Raw genomic sequence first — 26,240 nt, forward strand, 5'->3', positions numbered from 1 at the left:
AGCAGAGGGGTTTCGGTCTGGGGCGAGGCAAGACCCCCACCATACCCCGGAGAGGAAGAAAAATGATGGGGGCTGGGCATCCTTCCCAAGCTCTTTCTCCTGCTGCTTTTTGCAGTTCACCTGTGCAGACAAAAGAGCCTAAGAGGTGTTAGAACTGTGAATCCACTGATCACTTATGGAGCAAATATCCATTCTTAAAGGTAAGTAACCAACAAGTAGCTGGGACTGGGGCTGCAACCCAAACAGTGGCTTTTTTTTAACACCCGTTTTGTAAAATTAGTTCTTAGCCAGTCTCATATGTTCAAGAGTTGTGGGCTGTGTCTATGATCAGTCCACACTGGAGGTTGGTGACACTGGGTTGCTGCAGTAGGTGGGCAGCAGTGGAACAGAGGGAAGGCCCAGCAAGATCTTTGGCCCTGGCTGTAGGGAGAGGAAGGGCATAAGAAGGTCTCTGTCATAGGTGTGGGAACTTGGGGTGTGAGGGTGCTGCCGCACCTCTCCCCCTCAGCTCTGGCCTAGCAGGCAGGGTCATGGCTGGCAGTTACATGAGCTGGGGGCTCTGCTGCCAGACCCTTGTTTGAGTCTCATATGCCAAGGACTTTTGATGCTGGCCTGGCAACCGGGTCCCAGCTGCCAGTCCCATGTGCCAGGGCTTTGTTCCTGGACTCAGCTGAGGGTTGGGGGGACAGGGTGAGGGAGCTCAGCACTCTCACTTTTAAAAATGTTTCTGCACCGCTTCTCTCTATACTAGTGAAACCACCTCTCCCCCTGTCATGATGGCTTTTGGGCCACCATGTACCAGCAACATCAAACAGGCTCCCTGCAGTGGTCCCTCTAAAGTGCCCACCCAGGGGCCTCAGTTGTGGGCACAGGGAAGTTTTCTTACACAGAGGGTAAATAGGGTGTTCAGTAGCTAGTACTGTTAACAGAGCATCTTTCCAAAGCACAGATTTTTCCATGCTTTCACTGAAGCCACGTTTCAGCTTCACCAGTCTCTGAAGCGAACAGAGAAGTCAACAGAACAACAAGAAATCTTGTGGCACCTTATAGACTAACAAATATTCTGGAGCATAAGCTTTCATGGGCAAAGACCTGCTTCGTCAGATTCATGAGTTGTGGGGGGCGTTTCAGAGAGATATTTAAAGAGTGGGGTCCCAGTAAAAGGGAGGGCCAGAGCTGACAAGGTCTATTCAGCAAGGTGGAAATGGCCCATTGAAGCCAACAGTGGGTTTGCTTGGGAGTTTGCCTTCAAGAAGCCCCACTGAAGCCACATGAAGGTTGCTGGTTTTTCCATCTTGTCCCCTTTAGAGCACAGTAAATGCTGTATCTTAGAAGTCTCTCAGAAGAAAGACATTATGGATAGTGAAAGATCAACAGTTGTGACCTGCACAGGAACAAGAAGCAGTGGCTTCAAGTTGTGGTGCGGGAGGTTGTCAGGGCTACGTCCCCACTCTGGCATTCCTAGTATAGTAAGTGGAGAGTTGCAAAAACTTAAAACACCTTGCCTATACTTTAAAATTTCCCAAGGTCACAGATTCCCAAGAATTCAGGGGTGGGGTGGGGGACTGCCACCACCCAAGTGGGAAAAGACCCCTATCCTAGGAAGGCAAACTCAAGACATCTTCCTGTGGGTACCCTGAGCTTTTAACCCTCCCTTAGAAGCGAGCTTAGACACAAAGAACCTTAGTTTAGTAGCTGACCTTTTAGTCTAAGGCATGAACATACACAGACTCTTCACAGGACACAGGTATGAGTTCAATTGCTTTAAAGCAGTGATTTATTCACAAAATAAGGGGAAAATAAATCATGTGTTGCATGCAGACAAATATAGTTCCCTGGGATTCAGCTTAAAAGTTACAGGAGGAAAACCTCAAGTCAAAACAACAACAAAGAAATGGAGCAGCAAACAGCAAAACAAGGTCACAAGCAAACAGAAAATAGCCTGTCCAACCAAATTCAAAATAACCATAACCCGTTTACGGTTAACCAAAATAATCATGACCCATAACCTACACATTTCCCTTTTACTTACATGTCTATGGCTGATCTTGAGATGATCAGGATATTTATGGGATTCATTTCAATTGCCTGGGAGACATCCTTCTCCCTCCATGTTTTCTCTCTACCTTCCCAACAGACAACTCTCCCATAAACTGCAATTGTTCTCAGTTCAAAAAAGTCACTCTGATCCCATTGGCTCACTTGGGCTCAAGTTACCTCAGGAAGAGATCAACCCCTTCCCTACTTGTTCATAAGAGAGGTCTAGGTTGGATATTAGGAAAAACTATTTCTCTAGTAGAGTGTTAAAGCACTGGAATGTGTTACCTAGAGAGGCGGTGGAACCTCCATATCTAGATTCCTTTAAGTAATGGCTTGACAAAGCCCTGGTTGGGATGCTTTAGTTGAGAATGGTCCTGCTTTGGGCAGGAGGTTGGACTCGATAACCTCCTGAGGTCTGTTCCAACCCTGTGATTCTACGAAGTCTTGGAAGTTTGAATTTGTCTGTCAAGAGTGGGTAGGTGGCAAGTGTTTCAGCCTGTCACCTTGATCAGACTTATGCATCCCTCCATTAAAAGGATGTAAAGCAAAGACTAAAGGTTTCAAAAGCAGTGCTGGATTTGCGTGTATTTCAGCAGACGGGTATATGCCTTCCAGTATCCCATAGGTGCAATAGCAGATCCATGCTGGTTATCCATCCCTTATAGCATCTCAGGTTGGGCCTTCAAACAGGCACCAAGACTCATGGGGCCATTTTCAAAAAGCTGACCAAAGGTTACTCTTTTACCTCCCTGATTTGCTCTATGGTAAGGCAAATAGCCAAGATCTTTCCTCCTTTTGGCTGAATCTTTAGGAAAACATCAGATATCCAGAGATTTGTGATAAAGTCATGGGATTGGGAGCAATTATAAAAAAAATCACTTTGGTCTTAACTGATCCTTTCACATTTCCACCTTCAACACAGGCATCAATGTCCCACTGTCCCCAGAATGTTATCTGGAAGATTTCCATCGTGCCACCAACACCAATACAAAGCCTCACATCAAGGTGCTTTTCCCAGCCAGGACTTTTATATGACAATGCAAGTCTGTCAACAATCGATTCAAACACACTTAAAATTAAAAGGAAAGGATTCTGGCTTGGTGTCACCTTTCAGTAGCCCTTTGTAACGCTAACTCTTTCTAACTGTGCTGTCAACAAGTGGTCAATTATTTGCAGCAATATTATTATTTTTCTCAAATGAGTGATATGTACTGACCCTTGTTTCAACGCTGACAATTTACCGCTCCTCTGAAGAAGCCACATATATCACTTTTCCCTATTTTCAGTGGTAATGCACCGAAAAGAGCGTAGTAAGGTGCTAATGAAGTTAAGTTGTGCAAATGATTGTTTGTCATTTTGCATTGGACTGGCTAACAGTCTACAAATGATCCTGGGAGTTAGTCTGCATCTCCCTCACTTGCCATATGCAATTTTTTTAATAGAGAACTTTCTCAGGGCAGCACTTGAGCAGCATACTTAGAATAGCTTTACTACTTAACTTTTTCTTTAAAAAAAAAAGTCAGTGCTAATGTTGGGAAACTGCCTCAGTTTTGGAAGCTCTGATTTCTGTGGTGCTCTTACAGCTGAGGCTGTGTATTAGACCTGAGGCAAAGCCAGTAGAACTGGGCAGAAAATGGTAATTGCGTTGACACAGAGGGAATGGGTTTGTTGACATAAAGTGAACAATTCTGAAATTCTCTGTGAAAAGGAATGGAACCCCAACTCTGTAGCAGTTTGCTTGCTGGGCTATCACAAAGTCATGGACCCTGGAAGCTCTGAGATGCAGGGGACGTGTGAACCTGGAAGCCTGGGAGGTGGGATTCCTGGGGCTTCCAATCTTCTTGCTCTCAAACATCATGCCAGGAAGTATCCAAGTAGTTGAGCAAGTGAGCTAGGGCGAAACCAGGCAATTTTCCAAAGGACACAGGTTGGTTGAGGCACTGAACAAATTATCTGGGTGTCGAGGGGTGCTGAGAGCCACTGGACCCAATGATAAAGCTCATGAATGACAGAAACTACTTCAAGCCAGTAGATGCAGCAGCACCCCTTGTTTCAGCACCTGTGCAGGTGGGGTTCCATCAGAACCTGGCCTGGGTTCTCTTGGAACATCTTCAATCCTGGATCATCTCTACCCAGCAGTGGATCGCAGCTCTGTAGCACAGGCCTGTGTCTGAATTGTACTCTGCCGTAAGTGTTGTGGGTGATACGAGACCTTGTCAAATAATGAGAAGGGTCCATAGTCCAAGCTTTTGTGCTTACCAGTGTTGTTACTGTGATAATCCCCTCCTTCTGAGCAGTTACCATGAGGCTCAAGCCTTGGCCTTGCAGCACCTCAGCACAGTCTTATACTAGCTGGCTGTAATGACCCGCTGTACAGGGCTTTGCACTACACAACAAAAGAGCAGGTGGTTTAGTACTAGTTCTGCTGCTGATTTGCTGTGTGACTTGGGGGAAACTCACTGCCCCTCACACACCGTACATATTTGGGGCAGCAATTGTTTCACTCTGTACAGCCCCTAGCACAATGAGGCGTTCATCCTGACTGGGGTCTTAGTATGCTACAGGTAGCAAGTTCTTACACACCACACTCCCAGGCTACAAAAGGAGTGTGTGACGGTATACAACTGTTGTACCTGGCCCATGAGAGCAGATGGGGAATTTGCACATCAAGCTCTGCAGACCTGGAATACACACAAGTGAATGTGCACTACAGGCTCGTGCATGCCAAAAGTTCTCAAACTCTTTGGAAAGTCACAGGGTCTGTTGCTAGAGCATTTAGCATAAAATTAATAAACAAGCTGCGCAAGGGAAGTGACTTTCTGACCTTTCCAGAGGTCAAACTTCAATTTAATCACTTGATGCTTCTATTTTCATCAGCATACCTACAAATTAGTCACATCAGCTAACAGGAAGAAAGTAATTACTCAAGTTAACACATAGTAAGGAATGATGGCCGAGGTTGCTTTGGGAAATATAAGATTAACTCCCTCACGTGCTCTCTAGCTATATATAGTTCTGACAGCAGCACGTAGAAGGGGAAAAATAATTTTATGATTAAACTTGAGCTAGGTGAGTGGGGAGAGATACAGTGTAAGGTGTGGAAGGAAATTTGTAACCGAGGACCAACCTCTGTTAAAACGTAGGGTCACCGGGGAAGTGTTTTATCAGGGGTCATCTAACTCCATTAAAATTTGAGCAAAGACTATAAAACCAGCGCTAACCCCTCTTGGAGAGAATGAAAAGGAGGAGCATTCTGTGTGCTGGATGGACGGAAGTGAGAACCGGCCTAGTATCAACAACACTGCATGTGGCAAACAGGGCAAGGTGTATTAACTGCGCAGACTATCTGAGCAGCTGCGTTTCACTGAAGGGATCAAGGGCCAGATTCTGACCAGGTCTGTGCAGCTGGGAGGGAGCCAGGGTGGAGTGCAAAGGCTGGCTGGTCAGATTCCAGGATACCACCAATTTCTCCTCTATTTGGGGGGCGGGGCTCCTCTGGCCTGTCGCGACACCATCCCCACTCCACCTGTTCCCCAAGGCTCTGCACTGCCTCTTCCTACAAGTGCTCTGTGGCTTTCCAGAGATCCCAAATGCAGCAGCATGCAGGAGGCTCTGGGAGGAAAGGGGAGAAGATGGTCAGCACTGGGGTCGGGGGGGGCACTGCCAGTGCACAAGAGGAGCTGGGGGAGGGGGACAGAGAGGGAGCTGGCTGCTAGCTGGTGCCGAGTACCTGCTAATTTCTTGTGATGGGTGCTCCAGCCCCAAAGCACCCACAGAGTTGATGCCCATTGGCTCAGGGGTGTTGGCTGCCACCCAGCCTGGCAGGTGCCTTCCACCACCCAAAGTGGCAAAGTCAAAGTCTGGTCTGCCTCCCAGCTCCATGTGGCAAGGTCAGGGGTCACTCTAGCAGCAGAGTTCAGGATCCTCTGCAGTTGGGTCTGAGGTTGGGCTCTCCGTGCTCTGCTCCACTGCTTCTTGGCCCCTCTTTGTGGAGCCATCTCTGGGCAGAGAGGTTTGTGGGGGAGTTAGGTGCAGGATTGTGGTTCTTAGCATGTGTCCCAGACAACACTTTGTGGACTGTGAATGTGGACAAAAAGTTTTCCTTGCCAGAGCCATTCCTTGCCAGAGCCCTTTTCTCACACCAAAGCCCTGTAACTCAGCGGGGTGCTGACAGGAGTAAGAGCAATCTGCCTGCGAAAGGCCACGTGACTCCATCAAAGTAACGTTACTCCTTTACTCAGCCTGCCTCTAGCTTCCTGCTGTGCCCTCAACAGCTAAACCCCTCACTTGTCTACAAACCTCACAGAATCACAGAATCATAGGTCTGGAAGGGACCTCAGGAGGTCATCTAGTCCAGCCCCCTGCTTCAAGCAGGATCAACCCCTAGTAAGTCATCCCAGCCAGGACCTTGTCCAGCTGGGACTTAAAAACCTCAAGGGATGGAGAATCCACCACATCTCTAGTCAACACATTCCAATGCTTCATCAACCGCCTGGTGAAGAAGTTTTTCCTAACATCTAACCTACACCTTTCCCTCTTCAACTTCTGACCATTACTCCTTGTTTGGCCATCAGACACCACTGAGAACAATTTCTCACCCACCTCTTTAGAGCTCCCCTTCAGGAAGTTGAAGGCTGCTATTAAATCACCTCTAAGTCTTCTCTTCTGTAAACTAAACAAGCCCAAATCCCTCAGCCTATGCTCATAGGTCTTGTGCTCCAGACCCCTAATCATTTTTGTTGCCCTTCACTGAACCTGCTCTAGCAAATCCACATCCTTTTTATACTGGCGGGCCCAAAACTGGACACAATATTCCAGATGTGGCCTCACCAGTGCTGAATAAAGAGGAATAATTACTTCTCTAGATCGGCTCAAAATTCTCCTCCTAATGCACCCTAGTATGCCATTAGCTTTCTTGGCTACAAGGGCACACTGTTTACTCATATCCAGCCTTTCATCCACCATAACCCCTACATCCCTTTCCATCGTTCTGCTGCTGAGCCATTCGGTCCCCAGCCTGTAACAATGTTTGGGATTCTTCTGCCCCAGATGCAGGACTATACACTTCTCCTTATTGAACCGCATCAGATTTCTTTTGGCCCAGTCCTCCCATTTATCCAGGTCCCTCTGGATTCTCTCTCTACCCTCCAACGTATCTACCTCTCCCCCTAGTTTTGTGTCATCCACAAACTTGCTGAGGGTGCAATCCAGTCCCTCAACCAGGTCATTAATAAAGATGTTGAAGAACACGGGCCCCAGAACGGAGCCTTGCGGCATTCCTCTTGAAACAGACCGCCATCCAGATATAGAGCCATTGACCACTACCCGTTGGGCCTGACTATCAAGCCAGCTTTCTATCCATCTTATAGTCCAAGGATCCAATCCATATATCCTTAACTTATGGACAAGAATGTTGTGGGAGACCATATCAAAAGCCTTGCTGAAGTCAAGGTATACCACATACACTGACTTCCTCATGTCCACAGAGCTTGTTACATCATCATAGAACCTGATCACAGGCTCTGTCCTCATTGGCCATTCAGCAGCAAAGCTTGTGTCATTCACTGGGGCTCACATACCCACAGCTGGGGTGGGGGGCAGCAATTACCAGGGTGAACACTATTTGGGCTGCAGGAGTTTTCTGGGGCTGACCCACTAACCACTGCTCGTGGGGGTGGAAGCCTAGACGTACCCACAGTCCAAGTTCCCTGTAAGCTGCATTGCTGGGCCACTGTGCAGCTGCCTATTTAGTGCCTCGCAGGCCTTCAAGGGAACTTTGCAGGCCAAGGACCCACAGCAGCCCGGGGCAAGCTACCCCCCCGACCCTCGCCCCAAACTAGCCAGTCCCCCAACTGGCTGAGCTGCTGGGCTACAGCCTGGACCCTGCCACAAGCAGTCCAGCCCCAACTTGGCTCTGGATGTGGCAGCCTGGCCCCAATCCTGTTGTGGAAGGGGGACTCAGCCCCCACTTCACCATGGTGGCCTGGACCCAGTGCCCATCTGACCATCGCTCCCATCCAGCCTCAGTCCCCATCTGGCCATGGCAGCTCCAGCTTCATCCCTGTCCCCCATGTGGCCCCCTAAGTGCTCCCCACACAAAGGTGCTGCTGTGAGTAGAGAGAGCTGGGGACAACCCTCTTTCCTCACAGCAGCCCCAGAGCACACTCGTTCATCCTACCATTCCTGAACCCACGCTCACTCCGTAGCATGTAGTCCCAGCCTGAGCCTTCATAGCCAAGCTTCTGCTCCAGCCCTGAGCTCCTCATCCTTGGCCCCAGCCCAGAGTCTGCACCCTCATCCAGAGCCCTTGCTCCCCAACCATCTATTCTACCCCGTGTGCTCCTTATCCGCTCCCCAAGCCCAGAGCCCCACCACCACCACCAGCCAGAGGCTTCACGGTCTTGTACTCCAGCCTTCTACCCCACACTTGAGCCTTCACCCACTATGAAACCCCTGGCCCCATCCCTGCCACATTAATTTTATTATGTGAACCAATATGAAACTGAGGTGTCTCACATCACCCCATACTGTTGCTGCACATAACAAATCATTCCACTCAAGGCTGGGGAAAAACTAGACAGAACATTATCCACAGTCTCTGGAAATCCCTCATCTGGAATTGGAGTGAAGGTGGTGGAGCAGAAACCTACCTTCCCCTGCAGAGATGTTGGTCATAGGCTGGGTGTTGATTCTGCAGGCAGCAGAGTTACAAGAGACTGTGGCTGTGGACTCAAAGCTAGCAGGTTCTGTGTCAACAGATTGTGCCCACACGTGAAAGTAGATCTCTCTGTTGAGCCACTCTGTGGGCAGAGAGAGCCCAAACTGCCCGGCCCTCTCTTGACAGAACAGCCAACAGGAAGCACAGCAGACAGGGCTGCCCAGTGACCCGAAAGACCTGTCTGTTGACAGAGGGCCCCCTGCAGTACCCACGTGGCTTTTTTGTGGACAGATTCTGTCAAGAAACAGAGACAGAGCCATGTTCGTCTATATGCTATCAAAACAAAGAAGCAGTCCAGGAGCACTTCGAAGACTAACTACTGGGCTGCATTTTTGTTCTGTTAAGAACGGCATTCTACCTGATGGGGGACAGGCAGGAGACTGTTGACAAAAGTGCTCAGTTCTGTCAACAGTATTTTTAGTGTAGCTGCTGTGGGGATTTCTTGACAAAACTTTCTCGTGTAGAAGTAGCTATAGTGTGGTGGAGCAACACTTTCCTCTACTGGCTGGACCTTAAAGAATCACAGCATCACCGGGCTCCTGAATCAAATAACCACATCTTCTTTTTTAGCTTTCAGGTCACATGATGCAACATGTACTTTCAGCACTAGCAAATCTAAGTCCTGTCCTCATGAAGTTCTGCATGGCCATAGCAATGACCTCCCAGCCATATACACTCTGTTTACTCATCCAAGCTCCTTTGCATGGTTTAGTGTGGTTTGGAGATGTGTGGAAGAGCACAACAGAAACTGGTTAACTCAGAACTAGGGTGGCTGAACTAGTCTGGAAAAGGAAAGAGCCTGTCCAATTGCTGACCCTTTATGAAGGTTTAAATTTGATCCAAGACCTGTTCTGCCAGGACAAAAAAAGAGAGAGAGAGAGAATCCCCAACTTATGTGTAATTCTTCTTGAGGTAGAATGGATATCTTGGCATTGCTATAGTCAATTCTCCATGTGCATTGATGAATAAGATGGTTACCTCTATTTGTTCTTCATGCTTAGCCAAAATTTGGGGTACTGCAAAGCTCTTCTGTTAAGAGGAGAAACTGATTTTTTTGTTTTGTTTTTTACAAAGAACACACCAAGTTCTGTTTCCCTGAACACAGGAACAATCACATAGGAGGTGCCTATTTCATTGCTCAGGCTCCACTTTTGAAAATGGGTTGAAAGGTCCTTAGTTACTTGGAGCTGGAAATTTAAAGGAAAGGGAGATTTAAATGCCTTTAAAAATCTGGCCCTTGGGCATTTTGAAAGTGCTACCCACTGTCAGGAGCAACCAGACTGTTAAATTGTAGAACAGTGACAAAGCTCTCTGTCAACTTCCGCGCTCAATCCAAATTCCCCTTTTATCTCACATTGTTAAAATCAGACACTCAATAATGTACAAGAGAAATAAATAAAGGTGATAACTGGCAAGAGCCTCAATCCTATTATTTAAGCAAAAAATACCTACAGAGCTGGAGCTAACTGCCTGTGATCACACGAGAAAAGAAAAATAGCAAACATGAGGCAAGGGGGAAATGTAGAGAAAAGAGAAGTGTAAAAGTAACAGCGAGGGGAATGAGGAAATGAAAGCACACACAGCCCAGGGAAGAGTAGACTCCCAGTCAAATATTAAATGCCAGGGGGGCAACTAAAGGAGTCAGATTCTCACGATATGCTGCAAACAGGTCCACCAATGGGGGGAAGGCTGTGTGCAAAGGGGCAATTGCCCCTGAGCGTGGCATTTCAAAGGGCCTAGAGCTCCGGTCAACTTCACCATGAAGTCTCTACAAGCTCCATGCCAGTACCATATTGACTAGAACAGCAAAAGCAAGAGCGAATTTTGAAGGTGACAGTTAAGATCTGGAAAAGCAAAGCAATTAGCCAGAATGAAACTGAGCATCTTGAAAATGTGTGCATTCAGCAGCATGTTGTACAGATGTGAGACATGGGTGATAATGAAAGATTCAAAAAGTAGACTATTGGCATTTGAAAGGCGTTGTTATAGAAGGTTTCTGAGAATACTATGGATGCAGAAGGTCACCAATGAGGAATTACAGAGAAATATACAGCCGAAAGAAAACCTTCTGCAGAAAGTTATCAAGTGTAAGCTACAATTATTTGGGCATATTTGCAGAATGAACTACGAATGGAAGATCAAAACCCTAGTATTCGGCATAAAGGACGGTTCAAATGGGAGAGGCAGTCCCCACAGAGAATGGGTAGCTGATATAGTAGATGGGTGCAGAGCTAGTCCACAGAAACTAATCCGCTCAGCACTGGACAGGGAAAGATGGAAAGAAATAGTGAGAGAAGCATCAGACACACACGGGCGCTGATCCCACGGTTATTGATGATGATGATGATGATGCGCTCTGGGCTCCTTTGACACACTACAGCCGCGTCTACACGTGCCGGCTACTTCGAAGTAGTAGCGCCAATTTCGAAATAGCGCCCGCCATGTCTACACGTGGCGAGCGCTATTTCGAAGTTGAAATTGACGTAATGCAGCGAGACGTCGAAGTTGCTATCCCTATCAGAAGATAGGAATAGCGCCATACTTCGACGTTGAACATTGAAGTAGGGCACGTGTAGCCGATCTGCATCACGCAACATCGAAAGAGTGGGGTCCGCCATGGCGGCCATCAGCTGAGGGGTTGACAGCCACTCTCTCCAGCCCCTGAGCTCTATGGTCGCCGTGTGCAGTGGCCCCTTAAAGCTCTCCACCCCCTGCGTTCTTGTGCAGGAAGCTGAGAGCATGTGCTGGTGGCAGCACTGACACTCGGCCTTCCTCCATGCCTCCCAGCAGCCCCAAGCCAACACCCCCCGCTGCGATGGCTGCCCGCCAGCCCCCCCAGGCACCCCCAGGGCACCCTCCCCCAAGGGGAGCCAGGGCTGCCAGCCTGGCAGCCAGCCTGGCAAAAGGCACTGGGGCCCCTCCTGGATGGAGGCCGAGATCTGGGACCTGCTGGGGCTCTGGGGCGAAGACGAGGTGCTCCAGGTAATTGGGAGCAAGAGGTGGAACGCGGATGCATTCACTCTGCTGGCCGAGGCCCTGGCTGCCCGGGGTCACCCTGCCCGCACCCCTGACCACATCAGGAGTAAGGTGAAGGAGCTACGGCAGGGTTACGCCTGGGCCTGGGATGCGGCCAGCAGATCTGGGGCCGCCCCCGCCACTTGCCTCTTTTACAGGGAGCTCAGGTCCATCCTGGGCCCACAGTACACCTCCTCCCTGCCGGCCACTCTTGACACCTCGGCCGACGAGCCCCAGCAGGCCCCGGAGGTGGAGTCCACCCCGGAGGCAAGCCCCACACCCCAGAGGCCCCCCCAGGAGCCCACCCCTGGGATGCCGGAGGAGGAGGAGGAGGGGGAATCCTCCTCCAGTGACGGGGGGGCTGCACGTCATCCTGCTGTCCCAGAGCTCCAGCAGGGCATCCGCCCACAGGGTGTCCCCCAACTGTACGAGCAGACTGTCAAGTATGTACCCCCCCCCGGTGCACACTCTCGGGGTTCAGGGGCGGGGACAACAGACATGACCAGGGCCCTCCACATACCCAGATGACCATGGCCCCAAGGACAGCAGTGGCATGTTCCTCAGAAGAGTGCATCAGCCCCTGCCACCCCAGCAGGACAGCGCCATGCCCCATCCCAGGGGATGGGGGGAGCGGAACCTAGGGTCCCCCAGGGGGGAGGGGGTGGGACACCCATCAGCAGCAGCAGCATCTCCCGGGGACGGGGATGGGGAACTAGCAGCAGACGGTACAAGGGGATACAAGGGTACAAGAGTCACGGCTTGAGGGCCTCACTAATGGCTGTCTCCACTCTTCTTCCCCCCGTGTTCCGCAGATGCACCATTGGAGGGCCCGGAGAGCACCGGCGAGGTGTCAGTGGTCCCGGAGAGCCCACTGGGGCCAGCCCAGCAGGCCAGCCCCTCAGCGGAATACCAACCAGCCCCAGGACGGGGCTGATGGCGGAGCCACCACCACCCGAGGATGGCCACAGACCCCCCGCTGCTTGCAACCCTCCGGCGTCAGCTGGAGGTGTTGGAGCGGTGCCTGCGGGTGGACAAGTGGCGGCTGGAGCTCCAGAAGCGAGCTCTGGCCTGGTGCCAGGAGGCATGGGGGGCTTTTATGCGCACGTTCGAGCACATAGCGGAATACCTGCCCCCCCGCCCATGCCGTGCTGCCCACCACTCTGCCCTCCCTGCCTGCTGCTCCACCCACTGCTCCGACCGCCATCCCACCGCCATCCGTCACCCTGGGGCCTTCCACCGAGGGGGACCTGGGGCCTGCTGACACCCGCCGGCCATACCTGCCGGTTCGCCCAGCCCCCAGCCAGCCTTGGCCAGGGCTCAGGCCAAGGCGAGGGTTGCGCCCGCCAACCCCGGCCGCTGGACGGTAGAGGGGTGCGGGGCCCAGGACATGCCCCCCCTTTGTACATATCCCCCCCCATATATGTTTGCATATAGTTTGTGTTACACCCCTGTTCTGTTATATGGTACCTGCCCTCCCATGTAAATAGTTCCCCCCTTTTGTTCTGCGCTCTCTCTATATATATTTTTGTTGTATGAATAATAAGAGAAATCACTGGTTTTTGGTTTCAAAAACAACAGCTCCATTTTTATTTGCAAGAAAAGGCGGGGGGGTTGTGTGCTCTTGGGTGCTCTGTGGTGTGGGCGTGGGGGCAGGGAGTGTTGTGGAGGATGCGGGGGGTGGAGTGGGGGGGCTGGCCAGCATTCACCCTGCAGCCTGGTCAAAATGGGCCCGCAGGGCCTCCCAGACCCGGATCCCCTCAGGGTCTACCTGGCAACTGGGGGCAGCGGGTGGCTGCACGTAAGCCCTGCCAGCCTCCACAGCCCAGCCCTGTAAGAATGCTTCCCCCTTGCTCTCGACCAGGTTGTGGAGTGCGCTGCATGCACCCACAACCTGGGGGATGTTGGTGGGGCCTGCATCCAGGCGGGTGAGGAAACACCTCCAGCACCCTTTGAGGCAGTCAAAAGTGCGCTCAACCACCTGGCGCACATGGTTCAAGTGCGTGTTGAACTGCTCCTGGCTGGCTGAGAGATGGCCCGTGTACGGGTGCATGAGCCAGGGCCGGAGGGGGTACACCGTGTCTGCGACAACGCAGAGGGGCATGGTGGTGTCCCCCACAGGGATCTCCCGCTGGGGGATGTAGGTCCCTGCCTCCAGCCTGCGGCACAGGCCCGAATTCCTGAACACCCAGGCATCATGGGTGCTGCCAGGCCACCCAACATAAATGTCCAGGAAGCGGCCCCAGCTGTCCACCAAGGCCTGGAGGACCACAGAATGGTAGCCCTTCCTGTTCAGGAAGCGTCCTCCGCTGTGCTCCTGGGCACGGATGGGGATATGTGTCCCATCCAGAGCCCCAAAGCAATTTGGGGAAGCCCAGGGTGGCAAACCCTGCGATGGCGGCATCCGGGTCCCCAGGCCGCACGAGCCTGTGGAGGAGCAGGGCATTGATTGCGCGAACGATCTGCAGGGGAAGGACATGGGAGGGCACCAGTGAGGGGTGTGCAGGGTGTGTCTGGCCCTCCACCCCCAAGGGCTGCCCTCCCCCGGGTCCTCTTACCTCCATGAGGACAGCCCCGATGGTGGCCTTGCCCACGCCAAACTGCTGCCCTACGGATCAGTAGCTGTCTGGAGTGGCCAGCTTCCAGACAGCGATGCCGACCTGTTTCTCGACCGTGAGGGCACGCCGCATGGCAGTGTCCTGGTGCCTCAGTGCGGGGGTGAGCCACTGGCAGAGCTCCAGGAATGTCTGCCAGCTCATGCGAAAGTGCTGGAGCCAGCGCTCGTTGTCCCACTCGACAAGCACCAGCCGCTCCCACCAGTCGGTGCTCATGGGGTAGCTCCACAGTCGGCAGCATGTGTGGTGGAGCCGGCGGGGTTGGAGGGCAGCAAGGTCTGGGTTTGGATTCCTCCTCCCCTGGGGGCAGCTCCTCTTCTGTGAATAAAAGGTAGTCAGCTGCCTCTTGCATAGCATTGAGCAGAGCAAGCACTGCTCCTGCAGGGGCGGGTGTGTGGACCTCTGGCTGCTGCTGCTGCTGCTGGGGGTCCATACTGCTTCGACGGGTGTGCGTGCCTGTGGCTCTGCAGACCGCATGCTGTGCAGGCTGAGTGTGTCTGGGAGGGGCTCTTTAAGGGAGCATCTAGCTGTTGCCCTGGAAGTGCTAGTCCGCCCTGTGACCCTGTCTGCAGCTGTTCCTGGCACCCTTATTTCGATGTGTGCCGCTTTGGCATGTAGACGCTCCCCTGCAGCGCCTACTTCAATGTGGTGCTGCCCAACATCGACGGCACCAGCCCTGGAGGACGTGTAGACACTATTCGTCAAAATAGCTTATTTCAATGTCGCTACATCGAAATAAGCTATTTTGATGTAGCATACACATGTAGATGTAGCTTACAGCAGCACTGTTCTGCTGCATACTACTGTCATGGTGGGAAGGGGCAGTGCTGTCGTGAGGGAGGCACTGAGAGCTGACTGCCCTTGGTCCCACTCCTTCTGGAAATGTAAAATTGAGAGAGCATGCAAGAAAGAGAATAGCAGCTCCAGCTCATTCGGTTGACTAATTTCATCACTGTTACATCCTTTTTCTCTGGTGTTACTTATTTCCTTTTTCTCCACTCTCCTTTGGCTACATGTTGCCTGTATGCCTGAAGCAAAAAGTGTGGTATTAGTCTCTGTTTGTGCTGTTTTATTTGGTTGCAGAATAATTTTTAGCTACTCAGGGTGCATCTACACAAGCCGGCTACTTTGAAATAGCATGCATCCCGTCTACACACACTGTGCGCTATTTTGACATTGAAAAATCGATGTTAGGCGGCAAAAAGTTTAAATCGTTATTCCTATCCAAAGATGGGAATAGCGCCCAACTTCGACATTCAATCAAACCAGCTGACAAAGGGGGTGCTGTTGTCATCCTGAATAAGTCAGACTATTAACAGTAGGCAACCAGAAAACTCTCCAACACCGCATTTTACAGACCTCTCTCTGCTGATCCCACTTTGGAATTCCAAAGGAAATTACAACAGCTACTGAGGGAACTCCCTGCTGCTACTCGGGACTTCATTAACTCAGACACACCATCTGAGCCGCAGCCTGGATTATTCTATTTACTTCCCAAAATCCACAAACCTGGACACCCTGGACGTCCTATCATTTCAGGTATTGGCACCCTTACCACCGGACTATCCAGTTACGTGGATTCCCTCCTCAAACCCTATGCCACCAACGCTCCCAGCTATATCTGAGATACCATTGACTTCCTGAGGAAATTACAAAACATCGGAAAAGTTCCTGATAATGCCATCCTTGCCACAATGGATGTAGAGGCTCTGTACACTAATATTCCACATAAAGACGGATTACAAGCAATCAGGAATACCATCGCTGATGCCACCACAGCCAATCTGGTGTCTGACCTCTGTAACTTTGTTCTCACACACAGTTATTTCCATTTTGGGGACAATTTATACCTCCAGATTAGTGGAACTGCTATGGGCACCCGCATGGCCCCACAATATGCTAATATATTTATGGCTGACCAGGAACAATGATTCCTCAGCTCTCGTCCTCTATTAACACTCCTCTACTTAAGATACATTGATGACATCTTTATGATTTGGACCCACGCTACAGAGGCTCTAGAGGAATTCCACAGAGACTGTAACAATCTACACCCCACCATCAATTTATGCCTCGATTACTACATACAAGAGATACATTACCTGGACACTACAGTGCTAATCAAGGATGGCCTGATCAGTACCACACTGTACCGAAAACCTACTGATCGCTATATTTTTCTACACCCTTCTAATTTCCATCCTGCACACGTGACTAGATCCATTGTTTACAGTCAAGCTCTTAGGTACAATCGCATTTGTTCTGATCCAACTGACAGAGACCAAAAACTACAAGAACTTTACCAAATATTCATAAACCTGAATTACCCACCAGGAGAAGTAAAAAAACAAATCGACAGGGACAGACGAATACCCAGAGACTAGCTACTCCAAGATCAGCCCAAAAAAGCCAAGAAATGAACACAACTGGTCATCACCTACAGCCCCCAACTCAGACCACTGCAATGAATTATTAAACACCTACTACCTATCTTTAATCAGGATGCTACACTCCAGAAGGCCCTGGGTGACATACCTGTTCTCTCCTACAGACAACCTCCCAACCTCATGAGGATCCTCACTAACAGCCACAGTCTATACCCCAGGAACACCAGTCCTGGAACCTTTCCCTGCAACAAAGCCCGCTGCCAGCTTTGTCCACATATCTTCTCTGGAAATACCATCACTGGACCTAACCAGGTTACTCACAGAATCACAGGCATTTTCTCATTCTCCTCTACTAACATCATATGTGCCAGCAATGCCCAGATGCTTTGTATATTGGACAGACTTCTAACTCCCTTAGACAAAGGGTCAACGGGCACAAAACAGACATCAAAACACTCCAGATCCACAAACCAGTTAGTCAACATTTGAATGGAATGGGGCATTCTGTCAATGACCTAAAGGTATGTGTGTTACAGAAAAGGAATTATCGCTCTATTTCGGAAAGAGAAACATCTGAGCTGGCTTTTATATTCCAATTCGGCACATTAACACATGGTTTAAATCATGATGGGAACTTTCTGAGTCACTATAGGGGCTCGTCTGCATACTTGGCTCAATCTAATTCTTGACCTTCCCCCCCACCCCTCCACTCTCTGATTTGCTCACCTTGATTATCTTTTTCTGATTTGTCCTCCTTGCTTACTGTTTTTGGTTCTCTGTGCCTTAAATATTGAGTCTGTTCTGGTCTGGCTATGGTCTGAAGAAGTGGGTCTGTCCCACGAAAGCTCACCTAATAAACCATTTTGCTAGTCTTTAAAGTGCTACTTGACTGCTTTTTGTTTTGATAGTGTATAGACTAGCATGGCTTCCTCTTTGTTACTATTGAAATAGGGTGTGTGTACATGATCTGTGTCCCACTACTTCAAAACAGTGGGGTCCTCCATGGCAGTAATCAGCTGAGGGGTTGAGACTCTCTGTCGAGCCACTGTGGGGCTCTATGGTCCCCGTGCGCAGCAGCCTTTAAAGCGCCACAGACCCGGATTTCCTGTGGCAGGAAGCTGAGAGCGTGCAGACAGCAGCACACACACATGCTAGCCCTGCACACCTTCCAGAGGACCCAAATCCACCATCCACCACCTGCTGCAGCCAGACAGCCCCCAGAGAGGCCCCAGGGCTCCCCCCTGAGGAGATCCAGGCACCCCCGGCAGCTAAAGTGGGGGCCAAAAAAGAGGCAGGGCCCCTCCTGATCAAATGCCGAGCTCTGAGACCTGCTGGGGCTCTGGGGCAAGGAGTTGGTGCTCCACATCATGGGGAGCAAGCAGCAGAAAGCAGAAGCATTCGCCCGACTGGCCAAGGGTCTGGCCGCACGGGGTCACCCTTCCCACACTCCAGATCACATCTGGAGCAAGGCGAAGGAGTTGCGGCAGGGTTACGCCTGGGCCCAGGACTCAGCCAGTCGGTCTGGGGCTGCCCCTGCAGCTTGCCCCTATTACAGGGAGCTCAGGGCCATTCTGGGCCCCCGGGACACCTCCTTCTCCCCGGCCACCTTGACACCATGGCCAATGAGCCCCAGCAGGCCTTGGAGCCGGCATCAGGCCTGGAGGCCAGCCCCACACCCCTGGGCCCACCGGAGGAGCCACCCCTCGGGACGGTGGAGTAGGGCTTCAGCAGTGAGAAGGGGTGGCTCCTAATAGACCTGCCCTCCCAGAGCATGAGCCAGGCATCTGCCCGACCGTGGCAGTGGAGAGTCAGGTACATACCCCACAGGGCATACACCCCTGGGCCACGGGGCAGGAGCACCAGACATGATCAGAAGCCCTGCACACCCCCTGCGGACCCTGACCTGCAACTGCCCAGCCACAGCATAGTCCCAGGGTGGTGGCATGGCCATCAATGCCCGTCAGCACCCACACCCATGGACAGCACTGTGCCCTAGCCCTGGCAGCGGGGGGACCATGAAATGGGGACACCCAACAGAGACACCACACCCACCGACAGGGATGGAGACCCATCATCCAACGTGAGGGAAGGGGGAATGGGCCATGGGCCAGGTCACAGTACTAACAGCCTTCCCCTCCCTCTCTCCCTCTCTGCAGCTGCACCATCCAAGGTCCCAGGCAGCCAGGCTCCAACCATGGTCCCAAGAGCCCACTGGCCAGCCACCACCAGCGACCAGGGACACTCCCAAGGCCAGTGTGATGGTCACACCACTGTCAGACTGAGGAGATGGCCCCCGTGGACCCCCAGCTCCTGGAAGGTCTCCAGTGGCAGAGGGACATGGCTGAGGAGAGACTGAGGTTTGACCAGGAGGAGTCCACCCAGTGCTGGGCAGCGTGGCAGGAGTTCATAGGCGTATTCCGGGACATAGCTGGTTCGCCCCAGGAGGCTGTCACCCGGCTCCTGCCCCCCGCTGCCCCCCCACGTCTCCCCCTGCCATGCCATTTGCCTCATTGCCTGCCACCCCACCTGCCTCACTGTCTGCCTCGCCACCTGCCAGGCCCCAGGACTGGAGCCCACTGGGGCTGAAGACCAGCTGGTGGAGGCATCCCGGCCCTACCTACCTGTTCTCCCAGCCCCCAGCTGGCCACACCAGGGACCGCGGATGGGCGGGGGGTCACGCCCCTCTACCCTCACCCAAGACTGATGGGCCGATGGCTGAGCCATCTGCTGGTCCCCCATATATGTACAGTTGTCTCCCTTGTGCATAGTTGTTCCTCTTGTATATAGTTGTCCTCCTTTGTATATTGGTTGCAGTTTTTGTTGTGAACAGGACACAGTTACCAGTTTTCAATAATTCACAGTTTTATTTTCCACAGAATCTGAGACGTGTGCTTGTTGCAGGGGTGGTGTGCAGGCAGTGGGGGCAGTGGGGGCGGTTCTGGGGGGCCCTCTGGGGAAGGTCAGGGAGGTGCTCAGGGGTCTCCCTGATCAAAATGGGCCCGCAGGGCCTCGCGGACCTGTACCCCTTCGTGGTGGGCCTGGCAACTGCATGTGGTGGCCAGCTGGGGGAAGCCCATGCCAGTTTCAACTGCCCACCCTGGACGAAGGCCTTCCCCATGTTCTCTACAATGTTCTGGAGTGTGCAGCACATGCCCACAACCTGGGGGATGTTTTGGAGGCCGACATCCAGGCGGGCAACGAGGCACCACCAGTGGCCCTACAGGCGGCCAAAGGTCCTCTCCGCCACCTGGCAGGTGTGGTTCAGGCGGGCATTGAATCGCTTCTTGCTGGCATTGAGGTGGCCAGTGTATGGGCGCATGAGCCAGGACTGGAAGGGGTACGCCGTATCCGCCACAAGGCAGAGGGGCATGGGGTGTCCCCCAGAGGGAGATCCCTCTGGAGGATATAGGTCCCCGCCTCCAGCCAGCAGCACAGGCCTGAGTTCCCGAAGATGTGGGCATCATGTGTACAGCCAGCCCAGCCCACGTAAACATTCTGGAAGCGGCCCCGGCTGTCCACCATGGCCTGGAGGACCACGGAGTGGTAGCCCCTGCGGTTGATGTATCTTCCTCTGCTGTGGTCCAGGGTGCAAATGGGGATGTGGGTCCCGTCCAGGGCCCCAGAGCAGTTTGGGAACCCCATGGTGGCGAATCCAGCGATGGCTGCATCCAGGTCCCCAACTCAGTCAACCCTCTGGAGCAGCATGGCATTGAGTGCATGGACCACCTGTGGGGAGGGAACTCAAGCGCCCATGAGAGTGTGCAGGGTGACCCAGGCCCCTCCCCCAGGCCCCCTTCTCGGGCACCTCCCCTGGTACCCATCACCTCCCTCCCCAACACCCCTCCCTCCCCAGCCCCACACCTGGTCCCCTCCTTGGCCCCCCCACCCCCCAGTGGCCCAGGCCTCCTTACATCCATGACAACATTCCCGACCGTGGCCTCTCCCACTCTGAACTGGTGTCCCATGGAGCGGTTGCTGTCAGGAGCGGCCAGCTTCCAGATGGCTATTGTGACCCTCCTCTCGACGGGGAGGGTGCGCCGCATCCATGTATCCTGGTGCCTCAGTGCATGGGTGAGCCACTGGCAGAGCTCCAGGAAGGAGCAGGTGCACATGGAAGTTCCGCAGCCACTGGTCTTCGTCCCACTTCCCCACGACCAGCTGCTCATACCACTTGGAGCTGGTGGGGTAGCTCCAGAGTTGGCGGCACACCCAGCAGGGAAGGAAGAGGGGAACCTGGTGGTCAGGGGTGTCCCTGTCTGCCCATGGGAGGGCCTCCCTAGCAGGGCGCTTGATCCCTGGGTGACTAGCTGGAAGGCTTCCAGGTGCTGCTGCTGCTGCTGCTCCTGCTGCTGGCGGGGGGGATCCAAGGCTGCTGGGCATCGGTCTGCGAGAGTGTGGCTAGCGCTCTGCAGACCTCGTGCTGTGCAGGCCGGGTGTGTCTGGGAGGGACCTTTTAAAGGAACAGCTTGCTGTTGACCCGGAAGGGCTAATTCAGCCTGTGACCCTGTCCACAGGCTTTCCTGGCCCCTTATTTCAACTGAGAGCACTTGTGTGTGTGTGGACGCTCCACATTTCCTTCCGGGGCAGCTCCTTTCGATGTTCCCTGCCGCTACTTCGACATTGAATGTCGACGGCACCATCCCTGGAGGACGTGTAGATGATACGTGTCAAAGTAGCCTATTTCGATGTTCTTACTTTGAAATAGGCTACTTCGACATAGTGTGCTAGTGTAGACGTAGCCTCAGTGTCAATCTTTGCAGCATGGAGATCCAAGATGAGTAGTCAATGGTAAACAAAAGAGACAAAGCTGAGATTCAAATAGTTTGCAAGCCTCTTTGACTGGCTGCAATTGTAGATGTGTTTTACAATAAATGATTCCTCTTTAAGAAAGTCTGTAGTACTATATGGAGTACTACCCAAGCAAGTAGAATCACTGAAAGCAATGGATAGGAATTAATAGAGGTTTACAAGATTATTAGTGCAGGGTTACATTGGTGTAATGCTAGAGTATGAAGTAAGTGGAGTTATTGCAGATATGCCTGAGAACCAAATTGGCACTTCAGATTGCAAGCTCCTTAATGCAGGAGTCAGATTTTATCTCCAGACCCTCTCACATTGGCTTCTTCTGTGGAAGCCTTGCCACTAACTCCCACACCAAAGTCCAAGAAATCTGTAAATCAGAGGAAAGTCCATACAGATGATTTAACTGCACATTTTGAGCTCTGAACAAGCAAATAACAGAACAAATGTCAAAATAATTACAACTAGTAACACAAAACTACCAGCCTTTCAAATTTTTGAGCAAACATTTAATTTTTTTTTCCTGCATCCAAAACATCTTTGGTGGCTACATTTCTGAACAGGCTTGAGTTATTCTGAAAAGCTTTTTACAGACTCTCAAGTATAAATATTCTGATAGGAAAAATAATAATTCCAAAATCAAACTCTTTATGCTCACATTTGAAGGGATGTGTAACATGGCATGAGTTATTGAGATTGGGAGCTCCCTACTTAACATGGAGACTATGATTGGCCATGGCATGCAATGGCAAACACCTCTAGACCATGCTGGTGGTTCGGATAGCCTGGGTCACTACCAGCTGGGGAAGGAGAATAAGCGTAATCTGGCACACTGAAGTGAGACGGCCAACATAAGAAAAGCAGAGATGCCGCCAGACATGGGGTGGCAGAAGGAGCAAGAGAGAACACCATAATATTCCATTAGCAGCATCTCTGACTGCAGCTTGCTGCACTGTGTTTTTGTCTCAGATTCTAACAAAGTTAAAGATTTTTTGAACTGTGTTCTTGAGACCATTCTGAGAAGGAACCACAGAGCCAAACACTGGTGTATCTAATGGGGTTGGGGTTTGCTAGCAGTATTTTGTGTGAAATAAAGCCAGGCATGGGTGGATTCTTTTTTGCATCTCAGGACTTCCCCATGGGACAGATGTTGACTAGCCCAACCATTGCAGGGGTCTTAGCTGATCGGGAGAACTAAACTCACTTTTGTGCAGCAGTCGTGGGTCGAACCTGGCTGCAGAAATATCTCATCCTAGCACATCTCAAATACCACATCCAGCAATCACTGCTTAGTTTTGTCTACTAACTGATAATGCTTTGTCATGCTGACACATTGGTTGTCCATGTTTCTTTTTTCCACACTCAGAATCTGACTTGCTTTTAATCCTATTTGACTCTTAAATAAAATTACAGTATGCACAGAAACAAAAGCTGCAGAAAAACACAGCAAGGATTCACAGAACTCATAATCAAGTACTTAGTAACAATATATATATATTAAGCTTTAGATTAAAAATGTATTTCTGGGGTTTATATATGCATACTACAGGCTGCAAGGGACGGTAATGCAGTTTGGCACACACCAAGTCACAGTGCCTTGCCCTTTAATATGATGTCTGCTTTAACATTATAATCCCTTGTTAGAAGAGTGCAGCTAGACTAGACTATTTTTTCTTTTTCATGTTTTTAAATTTATAAAGCTGGGTGTAGCGCTACAGCTGAGCTGCTCCTCTGTATGCATGATGGTCTCCTGGCACAATTCTCTTCTATTCAGAAGGAGAAATATACGAGTGTTCTTGGTAGTTAGATGATCTTGTTTTCCAGGGCTGCGATCCTGTTTGTGACATCTTCCAGTGAGCAAGAGTTAAGCAAAAAATGGCAGTGAATTTCAACAATTCATACACCCAATTGTCAGCTACCGTGAAATGGAGATAGCCCAATACATGTCTGCTTGGGATCTGTCCAGGTGCGACAATCCAGTGCAGGGTTTTGCCACCTTTTCAGGTTGGTGACCTTGTATTCAAAGTTAAACATTTTTACAACTGACTGCCTTACAGTTGCTATAAAAGCGAGAGACAAACATACCAGTGTGTGTGTGTGTGTGTGTGTGTGTGTTGAGATGGTGACCTTGAAGTTTAAGCTGGGGGGGTGGGGGGCACAGAGAAAGGTGTTCTTTACTTTAGAATCTCAAACAATGTTAAATGCCTTGAAACCCCTCTGATTGCCTTTTGTGTCCCCTGTGGAGGTTGTTAGCCAGTAACTGAGACATTGATATAGTTCAACCAGCTGCAAAACATCAGCCACCTAATTTCACCCAGTGAGACCTTCAGAGGAGGGAATCTACTATGCATGTGACACAATGGCTTGCTCTATGCCAGGCAAGTAAGTCAATTGCAGATACACAATTCTAGCTACAGAAATCACATAGCTAGAATCACCTTATTTGGGATCAACTTACTGGCTGTCCTGAAGGTTGATGGGAGAATTTCTCCCATCAATCCCCACTTACTCCTGGCGATAGCAAGGGATACAGAGGTCGACTGCCAACCCCTGATAGGTTGATTTCACGCATCCCCACCAGGCATGCAAAATTGAAACCTGGAAGATTAACCCACTCAGGGTCAATCTTTCAGGTAATGCAGACATGGCCTGTGGGATCTAGAAACTTGGAGCTGCGCATCTCACTTAGAAAGACATCCAATTTCAGTAGAAAGACACCAAGGGATGGGGAATCTAACTGATCCCCCCATGAGTGGTCCCAGGGACTTATCAATTACCCTGACTGTTAAAAAGCTGCAACTTATTTTCACCTGGAACATCTCCAAATTCTACAGCCAACCACTGTCTCTTGTGCTGCCCTTGTCTGCTAAACTGAAGGTCTCCTTGTGATGAAGTCCTGTTCACACTGCCCTGAACTCGAGTTTTGCCATTGACTCAACAAGAACAGGCATTAATTGCATGCTTCAAGCCGTGCCTCCTTGTGATGAGATGCTGGTAGATTTGTAGTTAGCTTGCACCTGGTAGCAGGGCCTGTCATGGGCAGTCTGTTCTGCCCTCTCCCCTCCTCTTGCTTTGTTTTCTTTTTGTCATTCTTGTGGTCTTTTTTATTTACCAGCTCTGGGAGAGTCTCACTTCTCTGACATGACAGAAATCCCCAGTCCTGTGTCAGGTCCCCCATCAAAACTTCCTCTGATGGTCTTGCCTTCCACGGCTACCTTCCATTCCACTGCTAGCTGATCCTGCTTTCAGGGGCTGATGTGAGGCATGTGCCACAAAACCTGCCTTGCATGAATGGGAAAAGTTCCCGATCAATATCCCTAAAGTTTCCACATAACATATTTCAAATCCCCCCTTAAAACCTATCTTTGCTGAGATGCTTGCACATCGTTGTCTGGCGTTGTTCGGCAAGTGCCATCCTACGTGTCTTGTTCTCCTGTCCTGTCTTGTCTGTTTTCGAGAAGGTGAGCGTTCTGGGGCATGGATGGCCTCCTTTGTGAATGTCTGCACAGAATCTATGTACAGAATCTGGTATATCGGAAAGCACTGTTGTAACTGTAGGTTGTCCCTTTAATTTATAAAACATTTCTCGCACCACACTGCAGTCTAGTGGGCTCTGCAGGGAACAGCAAGCTCAGTTAGCCTGCAGATCGCCTAGAGCAAGGTGATTTGAATTGTGTCATGCCACTTTTAGGGAGCAGCCTGCTTTGTCTCGCTCTGACTTTTTATACAGAACCCAAGTCTCCTGACTCCTACTCAGTTTCTTGACAGCTGCACTAATGTGTCTCCCTGGAAGTTCTGGTTAATCTATACTCTCCAGAAAATGGAACTCAATATTGTGAAAATGAGCTGCTTTAAAGGATATGTTTTCTTGTCAATGACTTTATGAGGTCTTCTACTTTTGTCTGGAACTTCACAATAGCTTTACATTCACATGGGTTTTCCTCTGTGGATAAGAGAACAAAGGTGATTGTGAATCATCCGTCAGATCAAGGAAGGAATATGTGAAAACTTAAACCATGTGGCAAACGAAATAAAGTGAAAACATTTTCTCCAGCCTGCGGTCTTAGAGAAATCAATACATCATTCAACCAGATTCTCTGGTTATTGCTCTATTTGACCTTAAACTAACTAGAGGGTCACACATGTCATGGCTTATGGAGGAAGGGTTCTGTGTATTATCTATTTTTTTAATTACATTAATGATTTAACTAAAAATTCTTATTACTCAGAAATGACTTTTCTGATTTTCAGCAAAATCAGTAGGGTTCTGCTTATTCAAGCCTAGATCATTCCTCGAAATTTTGGAATTGATCATGTGTGGTGTTCTAAGTGATTGTATTACATACAAACAGAAATGCTGTCAAGATGAAAGTGGCATCTAATTCTACCAGCCAATTTAAATGTTTTATACCATTCTGGTGGCCAAAGGGGTAAGAGACGCAGTTTAACTGTCCAGTGATGGAGATCCCTAGAAAAATTGTTGGGCGATGCAGTTCACCAAATCTGTCATGTTTTAAAGGTATACTGTTTTAAAAGCACAATGAGACTTTTGGCTGAAAAATACTATGTTAGAAATTTAACATATTATAATTTGTAAAGTCTGTCATTTTTTCTATAAAAAATTTTGTCTCCTCACCCATGCAGACTGAAGGATGCCTACTACTCCTG

General features: G+C 50.5%; 1 protein-coding gene across 1 annotated transcript in view; it reads right to left on the bottom strand.

Moving 5' to 3' along the window:
• Positions 1-22,080: 22,080 nt before the first annotated feature.
• The window catches only part of MATN1 (matrilin 1), a 47,288-nt gene continuing 43,128 nt past the window's right edge, over positions 22,081-26,240 (bottom strand). Inside the window, exons 7-8 of the mRNA XM_074976282.1 lie at positions 25,435-25,515; positions 22,081-23,425 (exon numbers count right to left, since the gene is read on the bottom strand). Coding sequence (XP_074832383.1) covers positions 23,376-23,425; positions 25,435-25,515 — 131 coding nt within the window. The 3' untranslated portion in view covers positions 22,081-23,375. The remainder of the gene's footprint in view (positions 23,426-25,434; positions 25,516-26,240) is intronic.

Source organism: Carettochelys insculpta, chromosome 24 (genome assembly GCF_033958435.1).
Source record: "Carettochelys insculpta isolate YL-2023 chromosome 24, ASM3395843v1, whole genome shotgun sequence".
NCBI classification, from domain to species: domain Eukaryota; kingdom Metazoa; phylum Chordata; order Testudines; family Carettochelyidae; genus Carettochelys; species Carettochelys insculpta.